The sequence below is a fragment of the Pelobates fuscus genome, chromosome 2, assembly GCF_036172605.1.
Source record: "Pelobates fuscus isolate aPelFus1 chromosome 2, aPelFus1.pri, whole genome shotgun sequence".
NCBI classification, from domain to species: Eukaryota; Metazoa; Chordata; class Amphibia; order Anura; family Pelobatidae; genus Pelobates; species Pelobates fuscus.
In genome coordinates this window covers 327,782,085-327,802,501 of record NC_086318.1, presented here as the reverse complement: position 1 = coordinate 327,802,501, position 20,417 = coordinate 327,782,085, and the positions used below count along the sequence as shown (strand labels likewise).

Genomic DNA, 20,417 nt, shown 5'->3' with positions numbered 1-20,417 from the left:
TTTGTTTGTTCAGATGATTGCTTGCAGCGCTCTGTTCTATCATATTGACCAATGGAGCACCTCTTGTGAGGTAACTCAGTTGGTGAGTTCCCTGACTATAGGTGTACTCGTTATGCAAGTTCACTATTTACAGAGTGTCAGGCACTATTTAACTGAAGTGCGTTATCTACAGTTACACAATGGAATGCTTGGTACAGTCACACAGAGGAATGCTATCTACAGTTACACAGTAGAAGGCTATGTACAGTTACACAGAAGAATGCTATGTACAATTACACAGGAGAATGCTATGAACAGTTACATAGAAGAAGGCTATGTACAGTTACATAGAAGAAGGCTATGTACAGTTACACAGAATAATGCTATGAACAGTTACATAGTAGAATGCTATGTACAGTTACACAGAAGAAGGCTATGTACAGTTACACAGTAATATACTATCTACAGTTACATTGAAGAATGTTATGTACAGTTACACAGAAGAATGTTATGTACTGTTACACAGAAGAGTGTTATGTACAAATACACAGAAGAATGTACGTACAGTTACACGGAAGAGTTGTACGTACAGTTACATGGAAGAGTGTTATGTACAGTTACACGGGAAGAGTGTTATGTACAGTTACACAGAAGAGTGTTATGTACATTTACACAGAAGAATGTTATGTACAGTAACACAGAAGAATGTTATGTACGGTTACACAGAAGAATGTTATGTACGGTTACACAGAAGAATGTATTGTATGTTTACACAGAAGGATGTTATGTACGAATGCACAGAAGAGTGTTATGTACAGTTACACAGAAGAAGGTTACGTACAGTTACACAGAAGTGTGTTAATTACAGTTACACAGAAGTGTGTTATGTGCTATTAATCTGAAGAAGTGTTATGTATATCTTATCTGAAGAGCGAAAGGTACATTTTATCGGAGAATGGAATGCGCAGTTCCTCACCTGTACATCTCTGAAGGTCCTGACTTGTCTGTGCCCCAGGACTTGGCCGGCTTTGTCCGTGCCTTACTGATTGGCCTGCTTTGTCTGTGCCCCATTGATTGGCCTGCTTTGTCTGTGCCCCATTGATCTGGCCTGTGCTGTCTGTGCCAGAATGTCTGCATGCCAAGCCTACTGCCACATACTTACGCTTGTGCATTGCATGCGCTGCCCAACTTGCCTCGGTCACTATATGGGGTGCTGCCCCTATCTCCCTGCCAGTGACTCTTGTCCTCTATACGCCTTGAAGTCGCTTTGCCTGGGACCGCTGCACAGGAGAACCCTTATCCGGGTTAACAGCGCAGACAATGACTACTATGGCAGTGACCGCCTCTGTGGAATTGGGCTTCAGCCAGGGTCCTCCCTTAAGCTTATCAGGAGCGTAACGCTAGAGGGCCCACCTTTAAAATGGCAGACGACTTGAACGAGTCAGACTCTCCTGGAGGAGAGCAGGCAAGGGCACATAAGCGCTACTGGAAGGGTGAAGGCCCTGAACCAGTGACTTGAGTCAGACTCTCCTTTAGGAGAGCAGGCAAGTCCGCATGAGCGCTACTGGAAGGGTGAATGCCCTGAACCAGGCTCCCGGAAAGATAAGACTCTGAGGAGTGGCTAACCCCTGTGCAGTCGGCCAGACGGCCCTGCCTATATGGCGCGGGGGAGGCGATGACCACCGGATGCGGCAGTGACCACCTTCTTAAAAAGGCAGCCGACTTGGAGGAGTCAGACTCTCTGAGTGGAGAGCAGTCAAGGGCGCATAAGCACTATGGGTAGGATAAAGGCCCAGAACCAGACGCCTGGAAAGATTAGACTCTGGAGAAATGTCTAGCCCTGATATGATCGAAATTGATGGCCAGACGACACTGCCTATGTGGCGCAGGGGTGAAGGTCCCTGTAAACCCCCCACCATGGCCGCCCTAGCTGAATGGCGGGTGGACCGGCTCCCCTCGGAGGCAGAGGACGATTGGGGTGTGGATTATGATGACGGCCCCTAGTGGCACCATGAGATGTAGAACAAAGTCCACTGCAGGGGCCCTGACGACCTTGGAAGAAGAGGTCGTCTCGTTCCATTGCTCACCTGGTTTCTTTGGAATGATCTCTGCCCGATCACCTAGCACCATCGGTGCGTTTCTGGGCCCGTAGACTGCTGGCTTGAGAAGCCCGCAGGATAATTCAAGCGGTATTCCCAGCCGGGCTCCCGAACAAAGTAGCCGCAAACCCAGACTTAGACCCCGATGGGGCACTGCGGTTTTGCTGGTTAAGCACCTGTCTAGTATTCAGGAGATCCTGAGTGCGGCCCCCTGCAGTGCCTATACTATTAAGTCCGCACTGGAAAGCCGATTGTTCTCCGCTACACGAGTGAGTTGTGTAAGAGCTGTCCTTTTTTACATGGAAGTACTTCATGGAGGCTTATCCCAGCTCCATCCCATACCTTTTATAGGGGATTGGACCCTTGACCCGGAATTTCACACTTTCCTCCACTTTCGGATGACATCCCAGACGGGGCCCCGAGTATGGGGTGGCAGACGACCCTATCCTAAATGCAGTTTGGACCGCCGAAGGTGCTTGGGATAAAGGGATTTGAGCCCCTCGGAGTCCCGGCACGAGTCTAAGTTTGAACGTATATTCATTAGTTACTGTGAATTAGACGTGGCCCTCAAGAAACTTCTAGGGACCGCAGGGCCCAGTTCTGGTAAGGTGGCCTCTATTTTCTCCCTGGTGAGATAGGTATCTTGTGCATCAGCCATTTAGCGACAATACAACCTGGTTGGGAGGAATTGAGGACATTCAGGAATACCAGAACTATCTGAAGAGATCTTTCTCGTTTTCCACGCGTTGGGACCCGGATGCGACTCTTCATCGATATAGGACATCTTGCTGTACGGTCTACCTGGACGGGCTTGCCGGACCCCCTGCGAGGTACTTCCCAGGCTGAAAGGTCAGACGCTCCCTGCGTTTTCCCTTGTTAGAGTCCCTGGATTTCGTTTTTTTCAACCAGGGAAATATCGACCTCCTCTACATCTCAAGGAGTGGAGTCCTGGAGGGCAGATTGCATGCAAGGGGGAGACCCCTACGTTCTCCTCTGCCCGAGTTCTCGTACATATGGAATAGTTTTCTCTGGGAGGACCCGGCATCAAGACTTTAGTCCACGGAGGAGGACCCATCAGCCCCCGACCAGTTCGGCTGGATGACGGACCCGTTTGCTCAGCGATGGACTCTTCCCTCCAGGAGTGTTCGACACGGAGATGCGGATGAGTCTCCTTCGTTTGTTTGGTCTCAGGACCTTTCTACAGGTGCCTCGGTCTGCTGGTACTTTGGAATTATGATCTCCGTTTAGGCAGAGTCGAACCTAGTTCCTGGATTCCCTGGACATTTGTTCATTTGATCTCGGAGATTGTGAGACTTTTGTCTGCATGGTGACCCTAACGTAGTTGGATCTCCTAATTTTGCTACTGCTTTTACAGGGTTCGGGTATTGTTCGGTCACTTTATTACCGGGGACTGCCATATTAATTAGATTAGGTAGCGCGTACGACTGTTGTCGGTGGGCCTCGCTCTGCTTAGAATTCCCTTTACGATTCCTGAGGACGGGTATTCATCTCCCCAGGGGGTACAAGCATTTTTGTCATGCTCCTATGTTGGGTTCTGTCGGGTTTTGCCCATTCACTGATTCTGGATTTATTTCAGTTATTATACCTTGTTTTTCTTTCAGATGGATTCGGCAGTTCGGACCTTAGTTGTCTATCAGCCTTAGTCAGACCCGAGGGTCATATTCTTACTTTGGTAGCGCTCCCACCTTTAGGCGGTGTTCGACGTCACCATTTGTTTAAATGGTTCTTCCCTTTTTCTTGCCCTTCATGTACCGCTTTTTTGTGGTTGGCATTGGCGGGGCGTATAGGTTTTTTCAGTTCACTTCAGTCCGTAACACGGCGACTTCAGGTATCGACATGGCGGGTGTTTTTCTCCAAGACATTGTACGCTTTCCTGCTGGTTACGAGGAGCTATCTTCATAGAGTTTAGATCGGTACGGCAGATCGTGTTTCTTTGGTATTTGCTGTCTGAGCGTTAAAACAGCAAATATGAAGCCTCCTGTCATGCTATAAAATTGTAGATTATACTAGCTTTAGTGTAACTATAATCTTAATTTTATTAATGACAGGAGGCAAATATTTTGCTCCCAGTTTCTCCCTCCCCTTGTTGTTTGCTGGTTTGACTGACTTGTTGTTTATTAACCTGGTCTCCTGGGTTAGGTTGGTTATCTGGGGGAGTTGGGGTTTATCTGGGATACGGTACCGTCAGTATTTTATGATGGAGATTCAGGTTTTTTCACTATCTGGGATTTTATACTGTCCGTATTTACGATGGGGATTCATGTTTTCTCAGTACATTTCATTCGCTAGTCAGTGTTTTCGACTCTGTTTGTCTCGTTTCAGTTTAATGGTTTGGCTACAGTTCTTAGATCCAACTACTCTACAGGATAAAGGTCAAGGCTTCACCCACTGGTTCCACGGTTTCAAGTTCGCATGGCATTCATCGTTATGTTATGTTTGTTAATTCTGTTATTGTATTTGTGGTGTATTGTTCATGTACTTTATATGTTGCAGCGTGAAAGAGGAAATAGATAGTTGGGAGAAGCCTTTTATAGATTCCTGATTTTTATGTCTCTGGTGTTTTTATCTCTATGTTAATGTGCTGCTGTGGAGTTCTAGTAAAGAGAGACTTAAGCAAATATGAAGCCTCCTGTCATTAATAAAATTAAGATTATAGTTACACTAAAGCTAGTATAATCTACAATTTGACTACATCACCTAAGATTTTAAATTCTCACAGAATTATAAAGGGTAAACTTCAAAAAAGTGGGGTGACAAAGGTTTAAAACCCTTATCCTGAAACATAAAGATGCTCGATTTTTGTTAAATAATAGATTGACTTAGTTTACAGGACAGATTTATAATGTAAAAAAAAAATAACAAAACAAACTATTATCAATTTCTCATATTTAATTAAGGCTTATAAGGCCATATATTTAAAAAATAAATAGATATTTTTAAACTTATTGTTTAATTTATTTTCAAGACATTCTACTCTACTATTATACAGTATTTTTATACCTGTGTTTGTTATGCAAATTTACAAAAAGTTTTAGAAGATGTAATTTGATCAAGTGGGTTCAGAGTGTATTTAAGCATGAAAATCAATTGAATAAAGTTAGTTATTATACGATCTTTCAGTTAAAATATTAGTATTTTGTATACATGAAAAGGTTTGCCATGCAGTAAGTATGCAGTAAGTATAATGCATATTCTGCAGTATTCTTCATGCCTAATTACTTATACATATACACCGTCTTCTGAATTCGACATACTATAAGGCAACCCTTCCCATGAGCTGAGTTATATGTGTCCCTGAAAATATGGTGGATCTTGTAACTTTAAAGGGACACTATAGTCACCTGAACAACTTTAGCTTAATGAAGCAGTTTTGGTGTATAGAACATGCCCCTGCAGCCTCACTGCTCAATCCTCTGCCATTTAGGAGTTAAATCCCTTTGTTTATGAACCCTAGTCACACCTTCCTGCATGTGACTTGTACAGCCTTCCATAAACACTTCCTGTAAAGAGAGTCCTATTTAGGCTTTCTTTATTGCAAGTTCTGTTTAATTAAGATTTTCTTATCCCCTGCTATGTTAATAGCTTGCTAGACCCTGCAAGAGCCACCTATATGTGATTAAAGTTCAATTTAGAGATTGAGATACAATTATTTAAGGTAAATTACATCTGTTTGAAAGTGAAACCGGTTTTTGTTTCATGCAGGCTCTGTCAATCAGGGGAGGTGTGGCTAGGGCTGCATAAACAGAAACAAAATGATTTAAAGCCTAAATAACAGTGAATTGAGCAGTGAAATTGCAGGGGAATGATCTATACACTAAAACTGATTTATTTAGCTAAAGTAATTTAGGTGACTATAGTGTTCCTTTAAGTATTTACACATTTGTACACTCTTATCCCTGCATAAGTATACATATAACATTATATTTATACTGAATTATAAAACACTATCTACATTCAGTTCTTTAAGCTTCATGTACCAATATATATATATAGGTGTCTTATATTGTTCTATCTTATTCTGCCTTACACTAGCAATATTAAACCACACTTGTCTAGAACATATACATATATACATCATCATTATAACTGGTTTATAAAAAAAAAAACTAAAAGCTGGATTTCAGAGTATTATCAATATTGTTCAGTTCACGTTCTGACATTTTTATTCTGACTTTTGTACATTCAGTTAGTCTTTTGCGAAAGTTTCCACTAAGCAGAACATAAAGAAAAGGATTGATCCCACTGCTTGCGTAGCTGAGACAAATAGAGCAGTAGTAGCTCACATAGAAAATCAGTGATGGTTTAGATATATGAAGGTTTACAATCTGTATCACATGATACGGGGCAGCACTGACTATGAATACTCCCACCAACACAAGGACCATTTTGGTAAGCCGCAGGACTCTCTGTCTAGGCAAACTGTTGTTGTAACTAAAAGAAAGAAAAGAGCACAAGTTTGTAAGATATTACACAGTTTACACTTCTAATAACATAAGTAAATGATATTGAGGCTACATATAATTATCACATACCTATTTCCAATTAGATGCCCTTATTCAGCCATTAAATATACAATGATTATAAAAAAGAGCTTAACATAATTAATAGCATGAAAGTTTAGCTACATGTCTAGTAATACAATATAGATTTCTGCTCGTCTTATTTTACTTTGATATTAAAATTGGCTATAAAAAAATAACGGTAGTGTTATGAAATATTGCATAATGACTACTATCTGAAGAGGCAACATAGGGTAATGTATTTATGCACAGGATCAGTGAGGCAAATATGGATTGTACATTCCTCAAGGAGGTTGAGTTAAGATTGATGCGTTCCAGAGAAATGCTCATTGAGTTGGGAATGTGTATATGAAATTAAATTGACTGCAATTGTTTTGATGACAGCAAATTTTATTGAATTCAGAATTTGTGCTATTTAGTTGTGTTTGTTTTCAATGTGACCGCATCACAGTCTGAGAAAGTGAGGAGCACCAGTGGTATGCTAGAATATGTAGGGATAATGGTGGGACATATAAAAAATATATATTTAGTGAAATTTATGGAAAATAAACACATGTATTAATATAAAAATATTAATAATTATTAATATGAATATTAATATGGCAATATTAATTATTATATGGTCACGTCCACAATTTTAACTTAAAGACATCCCTACTATGGTATCTCTAATTCTAAATTCTTGTAGTTCAACTTACTTTTATAAGTCAATAAATATAACAAGCAATAATGATATTTACTTAAAACATAATTTATTGTGACACCACCAATAATATAATAACATAATCAGTGATCATACAGCATGTAACAAATAAATTGTTTCAGACATGTCATAATATAATTTCCAGAGTAGACCCTAAAATCTAGATAATGAGCAATGTAGCTACTGGCTCAAAGAATGTATCACCAACAACTGCAATAACTCAACATAACATATGCATTAACATTTAATTTTCTTAACCATAATATGACAGGGTATCATATTACCATATCTCCTGCAATAAACAAGCATAGACAACCTCAAATATTATCCAACTATTTCCACAAATGGTTGCAAACCAAATTAACTTGTTTCAATGCACTCAGCAAGAAATCTCTCTAAGTTTGTGATTGCAAATTGACAATAAAAACCAATAAAATATTGTCAACAAGTTTTCAATAGAAAATACCTGGACAATTTTAAATAACTTCTGTGTCTACACTAAGCAAATTAAGAATCTGAATTCCAACAAACAAATGTATCAATAATTATAGGCTTAATAACTTAAAAAATTATTGCATATTTTCAATCTGAACTACAGACACAGATTTTAAGTATACAGAGACTATTTTCCCCCAAAAGAATAAATTATTCAAAATGTTACCTCAGATAATATTTATACTTATACAAAATATAAACATAATATCATTTAGAATTACCACTTAGTTGTTGGTTTTCCTTCCCTTTTCAATAGATAAGAAATTCAGTTTTGACAGAAAAGTTACTTGGAAAATGGTTAGATGGCTGGACTTCAGATTGTCGAGAGAATAGTGAGTAAGAGTAGTAAAGTTTAATATGTGAAATAAATTCGAGAGTGAATTTAAGAGAGAAAGGGTATTTATACAAAATGGTGTGTTTCAATCGAGTGATCCTCTCCTCTCTTTGTTATTATTTTATAAATGTTTCTTTTTATCTCAGGTAACTCACACATATGGATTTAACATTCTCCAATCTGATTTAGTGAGTGTAACATTTGCTAATTAAGAAAGGTACTGATTAATTTTATTACAAAAACTTTTACCAAGGATTTTCTTGTCTTATGAATAATTTAAATTTATTCCCATTTCCTGAAATTGTTAATTAAATTATTCTGACACATGCGTCCATCGGTATTTATATTGGTCTTTGCACATATAGATAAGGTTAATCCTATAATCCTTATTGCAGGCAACATGGCAAATAACTGCCTTTAGTTAGTCTGAGTATATCATCCCTGGTAAATTAACCATGTCTTTGCTCCAAAGTTTAGAAACATAAATGACCTAAAACACATTTAACACCTTAAGAACACATGACATGTGTGTAATACAAGTATGTTCTAAAACCAAATGCATGGATAATCAAATATTAGATCGGAAAAGTGATATATATACATATATATAATATATGGGTATTGGAGGATAGTGCTAATTGTGACAATGTCCTGCTATGTTGCATTATAGCGTGTAGTCCATTACTAGCTGGTGGAAAGGTGGAGTGGTTGTGGCTGTGTGTGCAGCTGATGGAAGTATTTTTCGAAAAGCCTGTAAATTGAAACAAGACAAATGGTCAGCCGCCGTGTTGCATACACCTGGGACATGCACACAAAACAAGAAGAAATTGTGACACGCAGCCAGCCAGGTGAGTTTCCTCAAGAGCCTCATAATGGTCAGTGATTTGGATCGACCTTTGTTTATGATGTGGCATGTTGCTTGGTTGTCTGAGTAGCAACGTACTGAAGAACCTGCCCATAGATGCCCCCATGTCACGGCAGCTGCCACAATGGGATATATCTCAAATAGAGCTGAGATAGTGGAAAAACTCTCCAGGTCCTGAACCTCTGGAGGCCAACTACCTCAAAGCCATTCATTTTTTATGCTGAATTGGTCCTGATGAAAGCCACAGGAGTGGCTGAAACGTTGACGATAATGGCAGCAACCATGTTTTAATGAATTGAAATAAACAGGAAATTTTATCCACCTACAAGACCGTGAGTGCAAGCCTACATTTATTACTTTTTATATTTTTTGGCTATGGCTTTGTGAGCACCCGGCACTTTATAAAACGTTGAGTGTGTGTGCTGGGAAATACTGCATATATATATATATATATATATATATATATATATATATGTATATATATATATATATGTATTTGTGTTAAGGGCTCATGATAGTACAGAAGATACAAACACTGATAGGTGTGGGATGGTATTAAAAGAGCAAGTCGGTTGTGGTGTGCCGGAACCGACGATGAGGTAGGCCTGTAAATAAAGAGGGCCCACCAAGAAGAAATGTAAGAAAAAGGAGTTGATGAAGAGGAGTGGGTGGGAGGGTGATGCAGCGCTGACCTCGAACGGTATGGAGCCAGGTAAGGGGTGTCCCTTAAGTAGGTAGAAGGTGAGTCATACGCCCCTCCCACAATTACAGGCCAAAAGGCCTTAATACTTGTGTTAAGGGCTCATGATAGTACAGAAGATACAAACACTGATAGGTGTGGGATGGTATTAAAAGAGCATTGTGGTGTGCCGGAACCGATGATGAGGTAGGCCTGTAAATAAAGAGGGCAAAAGTAGAAAATCTAATTTATTATGAAACGAGCAATATACATACTTTAACCAGACATATCTTGAAAGGCATTTCTAACTTCTTGTACTGGGTTAGGTATGTATCTAGAGTATGCAGAAGACTTCCAGCGCCCTAGTGACTTGATAACATGTACTGGAATGTTTGCACTGGACGCTGTAGTGGCTGCTCCTATGCGGAAGGAGTGGCCCGAATAGTTAGTTGCTTTTAGGCCTAGTTGTGTAAGTAATGACCTGACGTGGGTCATGAAGGTGGTGGTAGTGAGTACCGAATCTTGTAGACAGAAAAGTGGTTGAGATGGTGATGCTTGTAAAACCTGGGTATATGTGTCCAGTAATGTGACGGGGCACCACTCGTTGTGGGTAGGATAGTATCTAACCTCTACCGGAGGTGCGTGTTGATTGGTTTTGGAGTGATGCAGAGCCAAGATATAGTAATCCATGTGTTTTGTTAAGTGTGTGTGAAGCAGAATGTGAGTGGACTGGGTTGTGTTGATGGCGGTAAATTCTCTTGGTCTTAAAAACCCATAAAAAGCCACATATATGGCGGTTTTAATAGCAAGGTTTGTGTTGTTGGCAAAGGGTTTTAAATCTAGTAGTTTGGATAGATCTTTTAGAATATTGACGTCTATGGGTAGCCTTTGCACAATATGTGGGGGTTCGGATCTCTGAATACCCCTAAGGATATTTTTGATCTGGTAGGAGGACATGAAACTTGTGTTGCTTGGTTGTAATGTTAGAATGTGATGTTGTATGCCTGTTAGATATAGCTTGATTGTGTTGTATGATAACTTGAGTTTGAGGTGGCAAAAGGAAGCAAAACCCAACAAGGATGTCATAATGAAAGGTTGTGCGATATTGTGTGATGACAGAAATCTTTTGAATAGAAGGAAAGCCCTGTCATAGGTCTTCCGGGTATTGGAGGATAGTGCTAATTGTGACAATGTCCTGCTATGTTGCATTATAGCGTGTAGTCCATTACTAGCTGGTGGAAAGGTGGAGTGGTTGTGGCTGTGTGTGCAGCTGATGGAAGTATTTTTCGAAAAGCCTGTAAATTGAAACAAGACAAATGGTCAGCCGCCGTGTTGCATACACCTGGGACATGCACACAAAACAAGAAGAAATTGTGACACGCAGCCAGCCAGGTGAGTTTCCTCAAGAGCCTCATAATGGACAGTGATTTGGATCGACCTTTGTTTATGATGTGGCATGTTGCTTGGTTGTCTGAGTAGCAACGTACTGAAGAACCTGCCCATAGATGCCCCCATGTCACGGCAGCTGCCACAATGGGATATATCTCAAATAGAGCTGAGATAGTGGAAAAACTCTCCAGGTCCTGAACCTCTGGAGGCCAACTACCTCAAAGCCATTCATTCCCGTAAATTGCTGCAAAACCTGTGGTAGATGCCGCATCTGACCAGATGGTAGGTGAGGAGTCAGACAATTTAGGGAGGAACATGCTTTTCCCATTCCAGGTGGTTAAAAAGTTTCTCCACATAAGTAGGTCTGCCGTGGCCTGGGTATCCAGGGGTAACCTGTGTGCATCATTGCTAAACAGTGGGAACATGTGTAGGAGCCGTGAGATGAAAGCCCGGCCTTGAGGTATAATGCGCATGGCAAAATTCAGTGACCCAAGTAGAGATTGCAATTCTTTGTGGTTGCAAGTACCGAGGTGTAAGTAGAGGTTGATGTTGGTAAGAATGTTCTCTATCTTGGTGCGTGGCAGGCTGGCTTGCCTGTTGGCTGAGTCTAGTATGATTCCTAGGAAAGTGATGACTGTACCTGGTCCTTCAGTTTTGGTGGGGGAAACTGGGACGCCCACCTGTTTAAAAAAACTGATGGTTTCTATGAGGCTACTGGGTGGGGAAATATTCTCTTCGATCAGTAAGAAATCATATGCTGTGCAATTTTGGGCACCTGTTCTAAAGAAGGATATTGATGTAGATTAATTTAGAAATAAACAAATATGTTTAAATGTCTATCTGTTCCTGTCCAAATCTGAGATGATTAAATTGCGTATACGCAGAAGTAAGTTCACACTGACACATGGAGTTCAGGTTAAAAGCACTTCAGAAAATTTAATGGCATCTGGGCAAAAAACAGGCTTGCAGGCCCTTATAAGACCAAAATGACATCATCATTGAATATCAGATAATAACAAATAAACATCATTAATTAATAATATTGATGGGTGGACATTGACATAGCAACTTAACATTTAATCCAATTAATGATGTTTATTTGTTATTATCTGATATTCAATGATGATGTCATTTTGGTCTTATAAGGGCCTGCAAGCCTGTTTTTTGCCCAGATGCCATTAAATTTTCTGAAGTGCTTTTAACCTGAACTCCATGTGTCAGTGTGAACTTACTTCTGCGTATACGCAATTTAATCATCTCAGATTTGGACAGGAACAGATAGACATTTAAACATATTTGTTTATTTCTAAATTAATCTACATCAATATCATGGCACTAGAAAAAGTGCAGAGACGAGCTACAAAATTGATAAAAGGAATGGAGCATTTTAGTTATGAAGAAAGGTTAAAACATTTAAATCTCTTCAGTTTGGAAAAACGGCGCCTTAGAGGGGATATGATAACATTATACAAATATATTCGGGGCCAGTACAAACCATTATCTGGAAATCTATTCACAAACAGGGCTATACATAGGACACGAGGTCACACATTTAGGCTTGAAGAAAGGAGATTTCATCTAAGGCAAAGAAAAGGTTTTTTTACAGTAAGAGCAATAAGGATATGGAATTCATTGCCGGAAGAGGTGGTTTTGTCAGAGTCTATACAGATGTTTAAATTGCAATTGGATAAATACTTGCAAAAACATAACATACAGGGATACAATTTCTAATTAGTGGGATAATAGCTGCTTGATCCAAGGAGACATCTGACTGCTATTTTGGGGTCAAGAAAGAATTTTTTCCTAGTTTGTTGCAAAATTGGAAGCGCTTCAGACTGGGTTTTTTGCCTTCTTTTGGATCAACAGCAAAAGCATATGTGAGGAAGGCTGAACTTGATGGATGCAAGTCTCTTTTCAGCTATGTAACTATGTAACTATGTATACAGGTAGTGTATAACTGTAGGGCATCTGGCTACATTTAACAATAACCAGCATAGTGTTTCAGCGAATACGTCGAAAATGGCCGGACTACTTTTTGAACCAAACGTTAAGCGTGAGAAAAGTAGTAGTTCCCGGCCCACTTAATGCCATGCAGGTGCCATAGTGTAGGGTGGATAGGCAATAATTTGAAAGCATTTGTTATGTCAGTCTTGCTGAGCCATGCTCCGACCCCTGCCTGCATGATAGCCGTAATGGCATGATCTATGGTGGAGTATTGAAGAGCAAATTCCTCAGAGGGGATAAGGGAGTTCAGACTAGGTGTGGCTGAGATGTGAGGTGCAGACAGATCGATGATAAGTCTTTGTTTGTGGGAAGATTTCCCCGTGACAATACCAATGGGATTTGTCCTCCATGTGGTAAAAGGAGGGGACTGAAAGGGTCCTAATAAGAAGCCCTCTGCCACTTCTTTGGCTATAAGTGCGCTGACCGCTGTAGGGTTTTGTTGTGCAGATTGTAAATTAGGGCATTCAAGGATCCCTGAAGGCATGTGTATTAGACCAGTATGGAATCCTTGTGATAGACCAGTGATGATGAAGTCTACCAAATGTCTAGATGGATGTTGTGACAGTAATGCCGTGAGTACAGAAATATTTATATCCGTTAAGTATTGCTTAGGGTACATTTTATTCGGACACATAGTTTTCTTTCGCATGTGCCCTAAAACATTTTGAACATATATGCAATAACTTACAACCACTGTAATTACATGCACCGACATTGAAATTATTACATATTTGGGATTTCCCCAAAAACTTGATAGGACGACCCAGTTTATCTTTGGGCGTTTTCTCTGCTGAACCAGCGGAACCAGTGCCCTGTGAGGTAGTAGGTTCGTTTGCAGTGGTTGGACAAAAATTGGCATTATGGGCAATGGAGGAGCAGTATGCACAGGCTGGTGTTCTCAGACCTGCAAAGTGTCTGCAGAAAATGACTGTATCAATCTTGCTCCAATTGGACCTTGTCCCGTACTTGAGAAGGCACCAGACACTTTGGCAGAAAAGGATCTATGGTAGTCATAGAAAGCTGACCCATCATATTTGTTGCCCAGGTCCACCAGCCTGTGCATATATAAGTCAAACTCCTCATGTCTGTGGGGATATACCGTACAAATCACATCACGATAAATGCCAAAAGCTAAAACAAATTCTGGAATAGTAAGCTTCCTATTTAATCGTGCATCCCTCAATTTTACCACCACAGAAATATCGTCATAAGCGTATGTCTTATGTTCCACTATATCCTGGCAGGCAATTAGTAGTGAGGCCAGATTGACATCTTTACCTTCCAGGATATCTTTTGAGGTGTTCAGGTATCATGTGGGCAGGGTGAACCTCTTGGTCATCCGAGGTGATGGCTGGAGAGACTGATTGCAACTCCACCACTGCTGTGGGGATTGCCGTGGCCGTTCCAGCCATGGTGAGGGCTGTAGTGACCGATTCAAGTGTTTCCAGCCTAGAAATGACCTTGCTCATGGACGCCATGAGGGATGTGAGCATGCCATGTATGTCTCCTGGGTTAGACTGGCTAGATCCCTCCCCGGCGTCCCTGTTATCGGTTGAGGTGTGCAGTAACTTGTAAAGTTCTGCTTTCCTTGCTGTTGCCGGAAAAGGGATTTGTCATCTCCTGAGTTCGCTAGTGATGCGAGGGATAGTCCACGACCTGAAAGATGCTGGGCTAGCCATATCCTCCTCCTGTGATGGGGTGTTTGCTCTGGCCGGAGTACTCGGGATGGAGAAATCCTCTACCCCTTCTTGAGACATACTAGATGACAAAATATAAATTACCGTGGAAAAACCCCAGGGGATGTACTGGCAGGCTAATTATGCCGGGTAAGGCGAAACATTAATCTTGTTCTTTGGTGACAGGTGAGGCCCTGCTAGTTGCCAAGTGGCTGTGAGAGGCTCTATCTATGCGTTGGCGCGAGGGGTTATTGAGGCCGCCCAACGTAGCGGCAGGAGTTCGTAGGCCTCTCGGTGACAATAAAAGAAAACAGGGGAAGGGAGTGACAGGTGACGCCCTCTCTATAATTTGCGAGGCGGCTGACTTATGTGTGGCCCGGGGGGCATTACCTCCGAAACGTTGAGGCGGGGTGTTGGCCTCGCGGACCAGTAAACGATAGGCAGAAAGCCCAGAGGGGAGATACCTATTTGGGCCTATAACCCCTAAAATTGCCAGTACTCTAAGTCCTATGTAGAGATGGAACCGTATGTGATATACGGCGTGAGCAGGCTTAACGTACCTGGTAGTATGTATGTGTTTGATAAGCGACAGGTATAGAAAAACCTGGAAAACCTAAAGGGTTTAGAAACAAGATATACAAAGTGTGAGAATTGGATCCTTTGATACCAATTTAGACTAAATAGCTGTAGTGAGTTGATATATAGACATATGTAAGGTAAATTTTAATGAATGGTAGTTACCTAACTGGTCATATATGTGGTATGACCCTGATACCCGGGTGTCTTGTTGTGTATAATATGTCTCTATGGTGACAAGAGTAATGCGTATGCTTGCTAGTGTTTGTAGTCTAATATGGTGAATGTTAGTAATAATATAGTCTATCTTAGGTATTGAAATGTAAGCCCTAAAAGAGGTAATGTATGAGGAAAGTAATAATTATAACATTCTTTTTAAAACAGAAAAATGACGTATGAGTGGTTGAATCAAGTCGTGTGATTCAACCCGAAAGTTTATGAGATTTTTTGGACCGAGTTCTTGTGTATGTAGTTTTGAGTACATAAAGAAAAAGTCAGCATATGTGCGTGCCATGTAAGAGAACGTGTGTACATGGTGTGTTAGAAGTGTAATCTTCTAATGGATTATATTAAAACATAAAATATTTAATATAAGTGCTTGTGTGAGATATATAAAATAATGTAAAGTTGTTTAAACTTTAAACTTCATATATGTATAACATGAAACCATTATAATATTACTAATAGTCCAATCTGAATAACATCAATAACCTATATAACCCTTATATTAAAATATATAATAGGAAGGATATGCTATATTCATATGCCAGTAAACGTAATCTTTATAAAGTAAATAGAGACATGGAAAAAACAAAGTCTAGATACTGATATGAGGGAGAAAGGAATCTGGGTAAGATTGCTACATATAAGCGCTTACTGTTGTCAGTACATAGATATATAGTGAAAAATTGCCGGAAGCCAGAGGGTTAATGTGCTTGTGGCTAGGCCGTAAAGCGTGTGGCCGTAAAGTAAGGCCATTTAAAATCGCGACGCCGTGGGAAGTGATCCGGGCGACGGACTTACGATTTGGAAGTCCTGTGGACTTGGTCAGCGACGAAGACCGGGTTTTGTGCGTGGCTGGACGGGCGGAAAAAACCTGTAAGGAGTTTCCTGGACACAGCTAACACCAACGAACCGCGGGTTTTTTCGAAAAGCAAGATGGCGCCATCCGTAAACCGGAAGTGGATTCAGGATGCAGCGCTGACCTCGAACGGTATGGAGCCAGGTAAGGGGTGTCCCTTAAGTAGGTAGAAGGTGAGTCATACGCCCCTCCCACAATTACAGGCCAAAAGGCCTTAATACATATATATATATATATACACACATACATTATCTAAACATGCTATACGATAAAGATCATATCAAGATTAATATAATGACTATACCTTGCATTTAAAGTATACTTTAAAATATAAATCCTTTAGACTTAGGCATTCATATTCGGACGAATGTATTTTCAAGCAAAATTTGGCATTTTCGGACGTTTGTCCGTATACTGAATAATGAAAGGGGGAGAGGAATGAACAAACTAATGGGCACTGAATGAAAGTTTTCAATGTGCCATTCATTTGTTCATTCATTCACAATTCCCATTTGTCCTTTTGTATTACACTGTCTGTAATTCAAAAGGTCGAATGCTTCATCCGACTGCATTTGTTGAGCCATTCGTTGTTTCTGCTCAACTTCAACATATCTGATGGGTGTGAGATGAACTAATGAATGAGCACTGAATCAATGATCCACTCGTGCATCTGAACGCACAAATGTCTCATTCTTTTAGTGTTTATTTGTTAGTTTGGCTAACTCCCATCAGATATGATGGGAGTGAGCAGAAACAACAAATGGCTCATCAAAAGAATGAGCCATTCGTGCATTCAGTTGAATGCATAGGTTGATTGATTAAAAATGGGGGAAACCTATTGCCGGCGGGTGGGGAATCTAAGTAATAATGGGAGGGAGAGGGAAACTAATGGTAACATTCATACTTACCATTAGATGTCTATTTTTTTACTTCAATCTTATGTTTTGACCCCAAAAAAAGACAAATACAAATCCATAAATCCTGTCAATTTAATAAAAGAAAAAAATACAAAAAATACAAAACATGGCGACATTTTTTTTCCCCAAGAATAAAATTTAATCCATCTTCACCCAGGGATAGGGCTCCACGCAGACTGACCTCTGCAGGTTCAAGGAAAGACTAAAGATTTACCTGTCAGAGCACTCTGATTGGTTTCCCCCCAATTACTTATGGCAGCGGGTGGGGGCTGAGGGGGATCAATAGGTTTTCCCCCATTATTACTTAGTAAATTTACAGGTAGCTGTGAATGTCAGACTTCTGCATTTACAGAAATCAGTGTCTCTGCAAAACTTTACAGGATTAAAAGATAACTACACTTAAAATAAGAATAAATTGCATATTACAATAATGTCTCCTAATGAGTGTAGCGGAGAGCTGATTTCTCACAGCTATTCTCCACTTTGGATCCCAGGGAGGCTCAGGAACAAGTCAATAGTAAATCCACAGCAGAGTTTCCAGCAGGCAAAAAGGTACAGCAATATCCCCACAGCACTCCCAATAACTGGACGACACACAGTTTCAGGAGTAGAACTGACAATCGTTTATTACAAGGTTTCTTATAAAGCCTGCTCCCATGCAAGGGAGGGAACTACAGTAATTAGGACAGTAACCAATACAGTGCTTGTTACCTCCCACACCTCTCCTCTCCTCAGAGTGAGTCATAATCCCCTTAACTTGTACAGTACTTTACCCCAAACCTGGATGTACCCCTAAACCATCATATAACCTTAATATTAGGGTACCGCTAGGTAGCCCTGATCTGGGTGAATATAATATCCAAAATTCACCCAGATCGGACCAGTGGTTCGGTAGTTACGGGAAGGTGAAGTTTGACCGACCGCACACGAGTTGGTATCCGAAAAGGGTTCCATGAGATTGGGCCCTGCGGTCGGTCTCCGTTCGGCAGTTAAAACGGACCTTTATAATTGCCATCTATACTTTAATTCACATGGATAGTGATTCCCTCGTTCGGTACTTTGTTACTACCGAATGGGGATTTGTTATGTCTCTCCGTTCGGCAGTTACGGAGCTCTGGAGGTCTCAGCGGTGTTCGGTTGTTTGAGTGTCCGATTTGAGTTCCAGACACTCGACGACCAAACACCGCTGAGATTTTCATGCGTAAGATGGCCGCCGCCACGTGTACGCATGCCGAATGGCGGCCACCCAGATACAATGTTAATGAGCCGGTTAACTTGCGGTTTGGAAAGAATGTGAACCTTAATTGCTGGCACACTTCTCTCCGGGGTGGTCCCTCCGTTCGGTAGTTTCCATAAGTATATAGTACGGATGGAAACTACCGAATAACACACAATTCACATATTAAATAGACGAATAGCAATTTCAACATAGGAAAAAATAGAACGAATACAGTCACATAGACATTTTGCAGGACAGGCTTACTGCCTTCCGCTACAATGAGCGATGAGGCCTCAATGCTTACACATTTCCCATGTTTTTTACTACGTTGAGAGTAATAAGCTCCACAAGATGACTGTAACTGTAATGTACTTGTTGCCATGTACTTCAGGCACTGACACCATAACCACCACAGCATAACCACTAGTGATGGTGCCTAGTGTGTCCCTTGAATTAAATAATTTTTAAAGAGAGGCATTCAAATATGTTCCCTTAGTGTTATCAATGTTAATGAAAGTCTATAAACTAGACATGTGCAATTTGTTTCGTTGCAAATTCGGCCAAATTTCTGGCAATTTGGATGTTCGGATGCTTCCAAATGTCCGAAGTGCCGAAATGCCAAATTTCCGTAGTGCCGAAGGTTGGAAGTGCCGTACCTAACCAAATTTCCAAAGTCCAGAATTGCCGAAGTCCTGAATTGCTTCAGATTTCTGAAAAGTGGCAAAACAAGAGAGAGGGAGGGAAAATTACATGAATGATGACAGGAATCTTGACCAATTAGCTTATTCCTGGCACTGGGGGCCCTATACATGTGTAAGTGGTTGTGGTGGCAGTCCAGGCACTGGGAGTCCTATAGATGTGTAAGTGGTTGTGGTGGTTAGGGTTAGTGCTAGGGTTAGGAGTAGGGTTAGGTTTAGAGTTAGGAAGCCCTACAGAGGTTCCGAATTTTGAAGTTCCGAATTGCCAAAGTCCCGAATTGCCGAAGTTCCGAATAGCCGAAGTTCTGAATTTTGGAAGTGCCGAATCGAACGAATGCGATTGGTCCAAATTGCCGAAGCAGCCACATTTTTTACTTACTAGAATTTCCAAACCAAACCAATTTTTTTGCCCATGCACATTCCAACCATAAACCATGTACCCTTAATGCAATGTCTACTATATTTAAAGAGTCCTTGAAGGGGCACTATAGTCACCCAGACCACTTTGTCTCAATAAAGCAGTCTGGGTGTAGTATCCCTGTCCTTTTAACCCTGGAATGCAAAACATTGAAGTTTTTTAGAAGAATGTTTACATTGCAGGGTTAAGTCCACCGATTGAGGATATCAGTATTATATCCACTAGAAGCGCTTCACTGAATAAGTAAAACTCCTCTATGAGGAGTATTGGACTAAACATTTGTGGAGGAGGCCATGACTCCTCTGTGACATTGTGGGAGTATAGCTTTATTTTTTTTGGTGGTGCAGGGGGAACTAAAATAAAATTAAGCCCAAAAGGAGTCCCAAAGGTTGCCTACCTCTTATTATAGTGTTACTTTAAATTGTGCACATAAAAGCAGGTGAGCACATGATATGATAGAACAACAGAGGTACTAAGAGGTTGAAACAAAATACAAAATGAAAATATATTCCAAAGTATGAGCTATATATATAAATATTAGGACAAGAGATTGCAGTTTGCAAATACAAGCCGAAAGATTTAAGATTGTGGCTATAACAGCAATGTGAGCTCATGAATACATTAATGCTGATACACAGCAAGTGTAGTATTACGATGAATACCAATATGACACTTATATCGTAATAAGCATAAAGTTAGCAAATGCAAATTTTCACCAAGCCATCCATTTATATTTATTATAAA

General features: G+C 40.6%; 1 protein-coding gene across 1 annotated transcript in view; it reads right to left on the bottom strand.

The window, feature by feature from the left end:
• Window positions 1-6,147: 6,147 nt before the first annotated feature.
• The window catches only part of MCHR2 (melanin concentrating hormone receptor 2), a 229,736-nt gene continuing 215,466 nt past the window's right edge, over window positions 6,148-20,417 (bottom strand). The window contains exon 6 of the mRNA XM_063441312.1: window positions 6,148-6,530. Coding sequence (XP_063297382.1) covers window positions 6,206-6,530 — 325 coding nt within the window. The 3' untranslated portion in view covers window positions 6,148-6,205. The remainder of the gene's footprint in view (window positions 6,531-20,417) is intronic.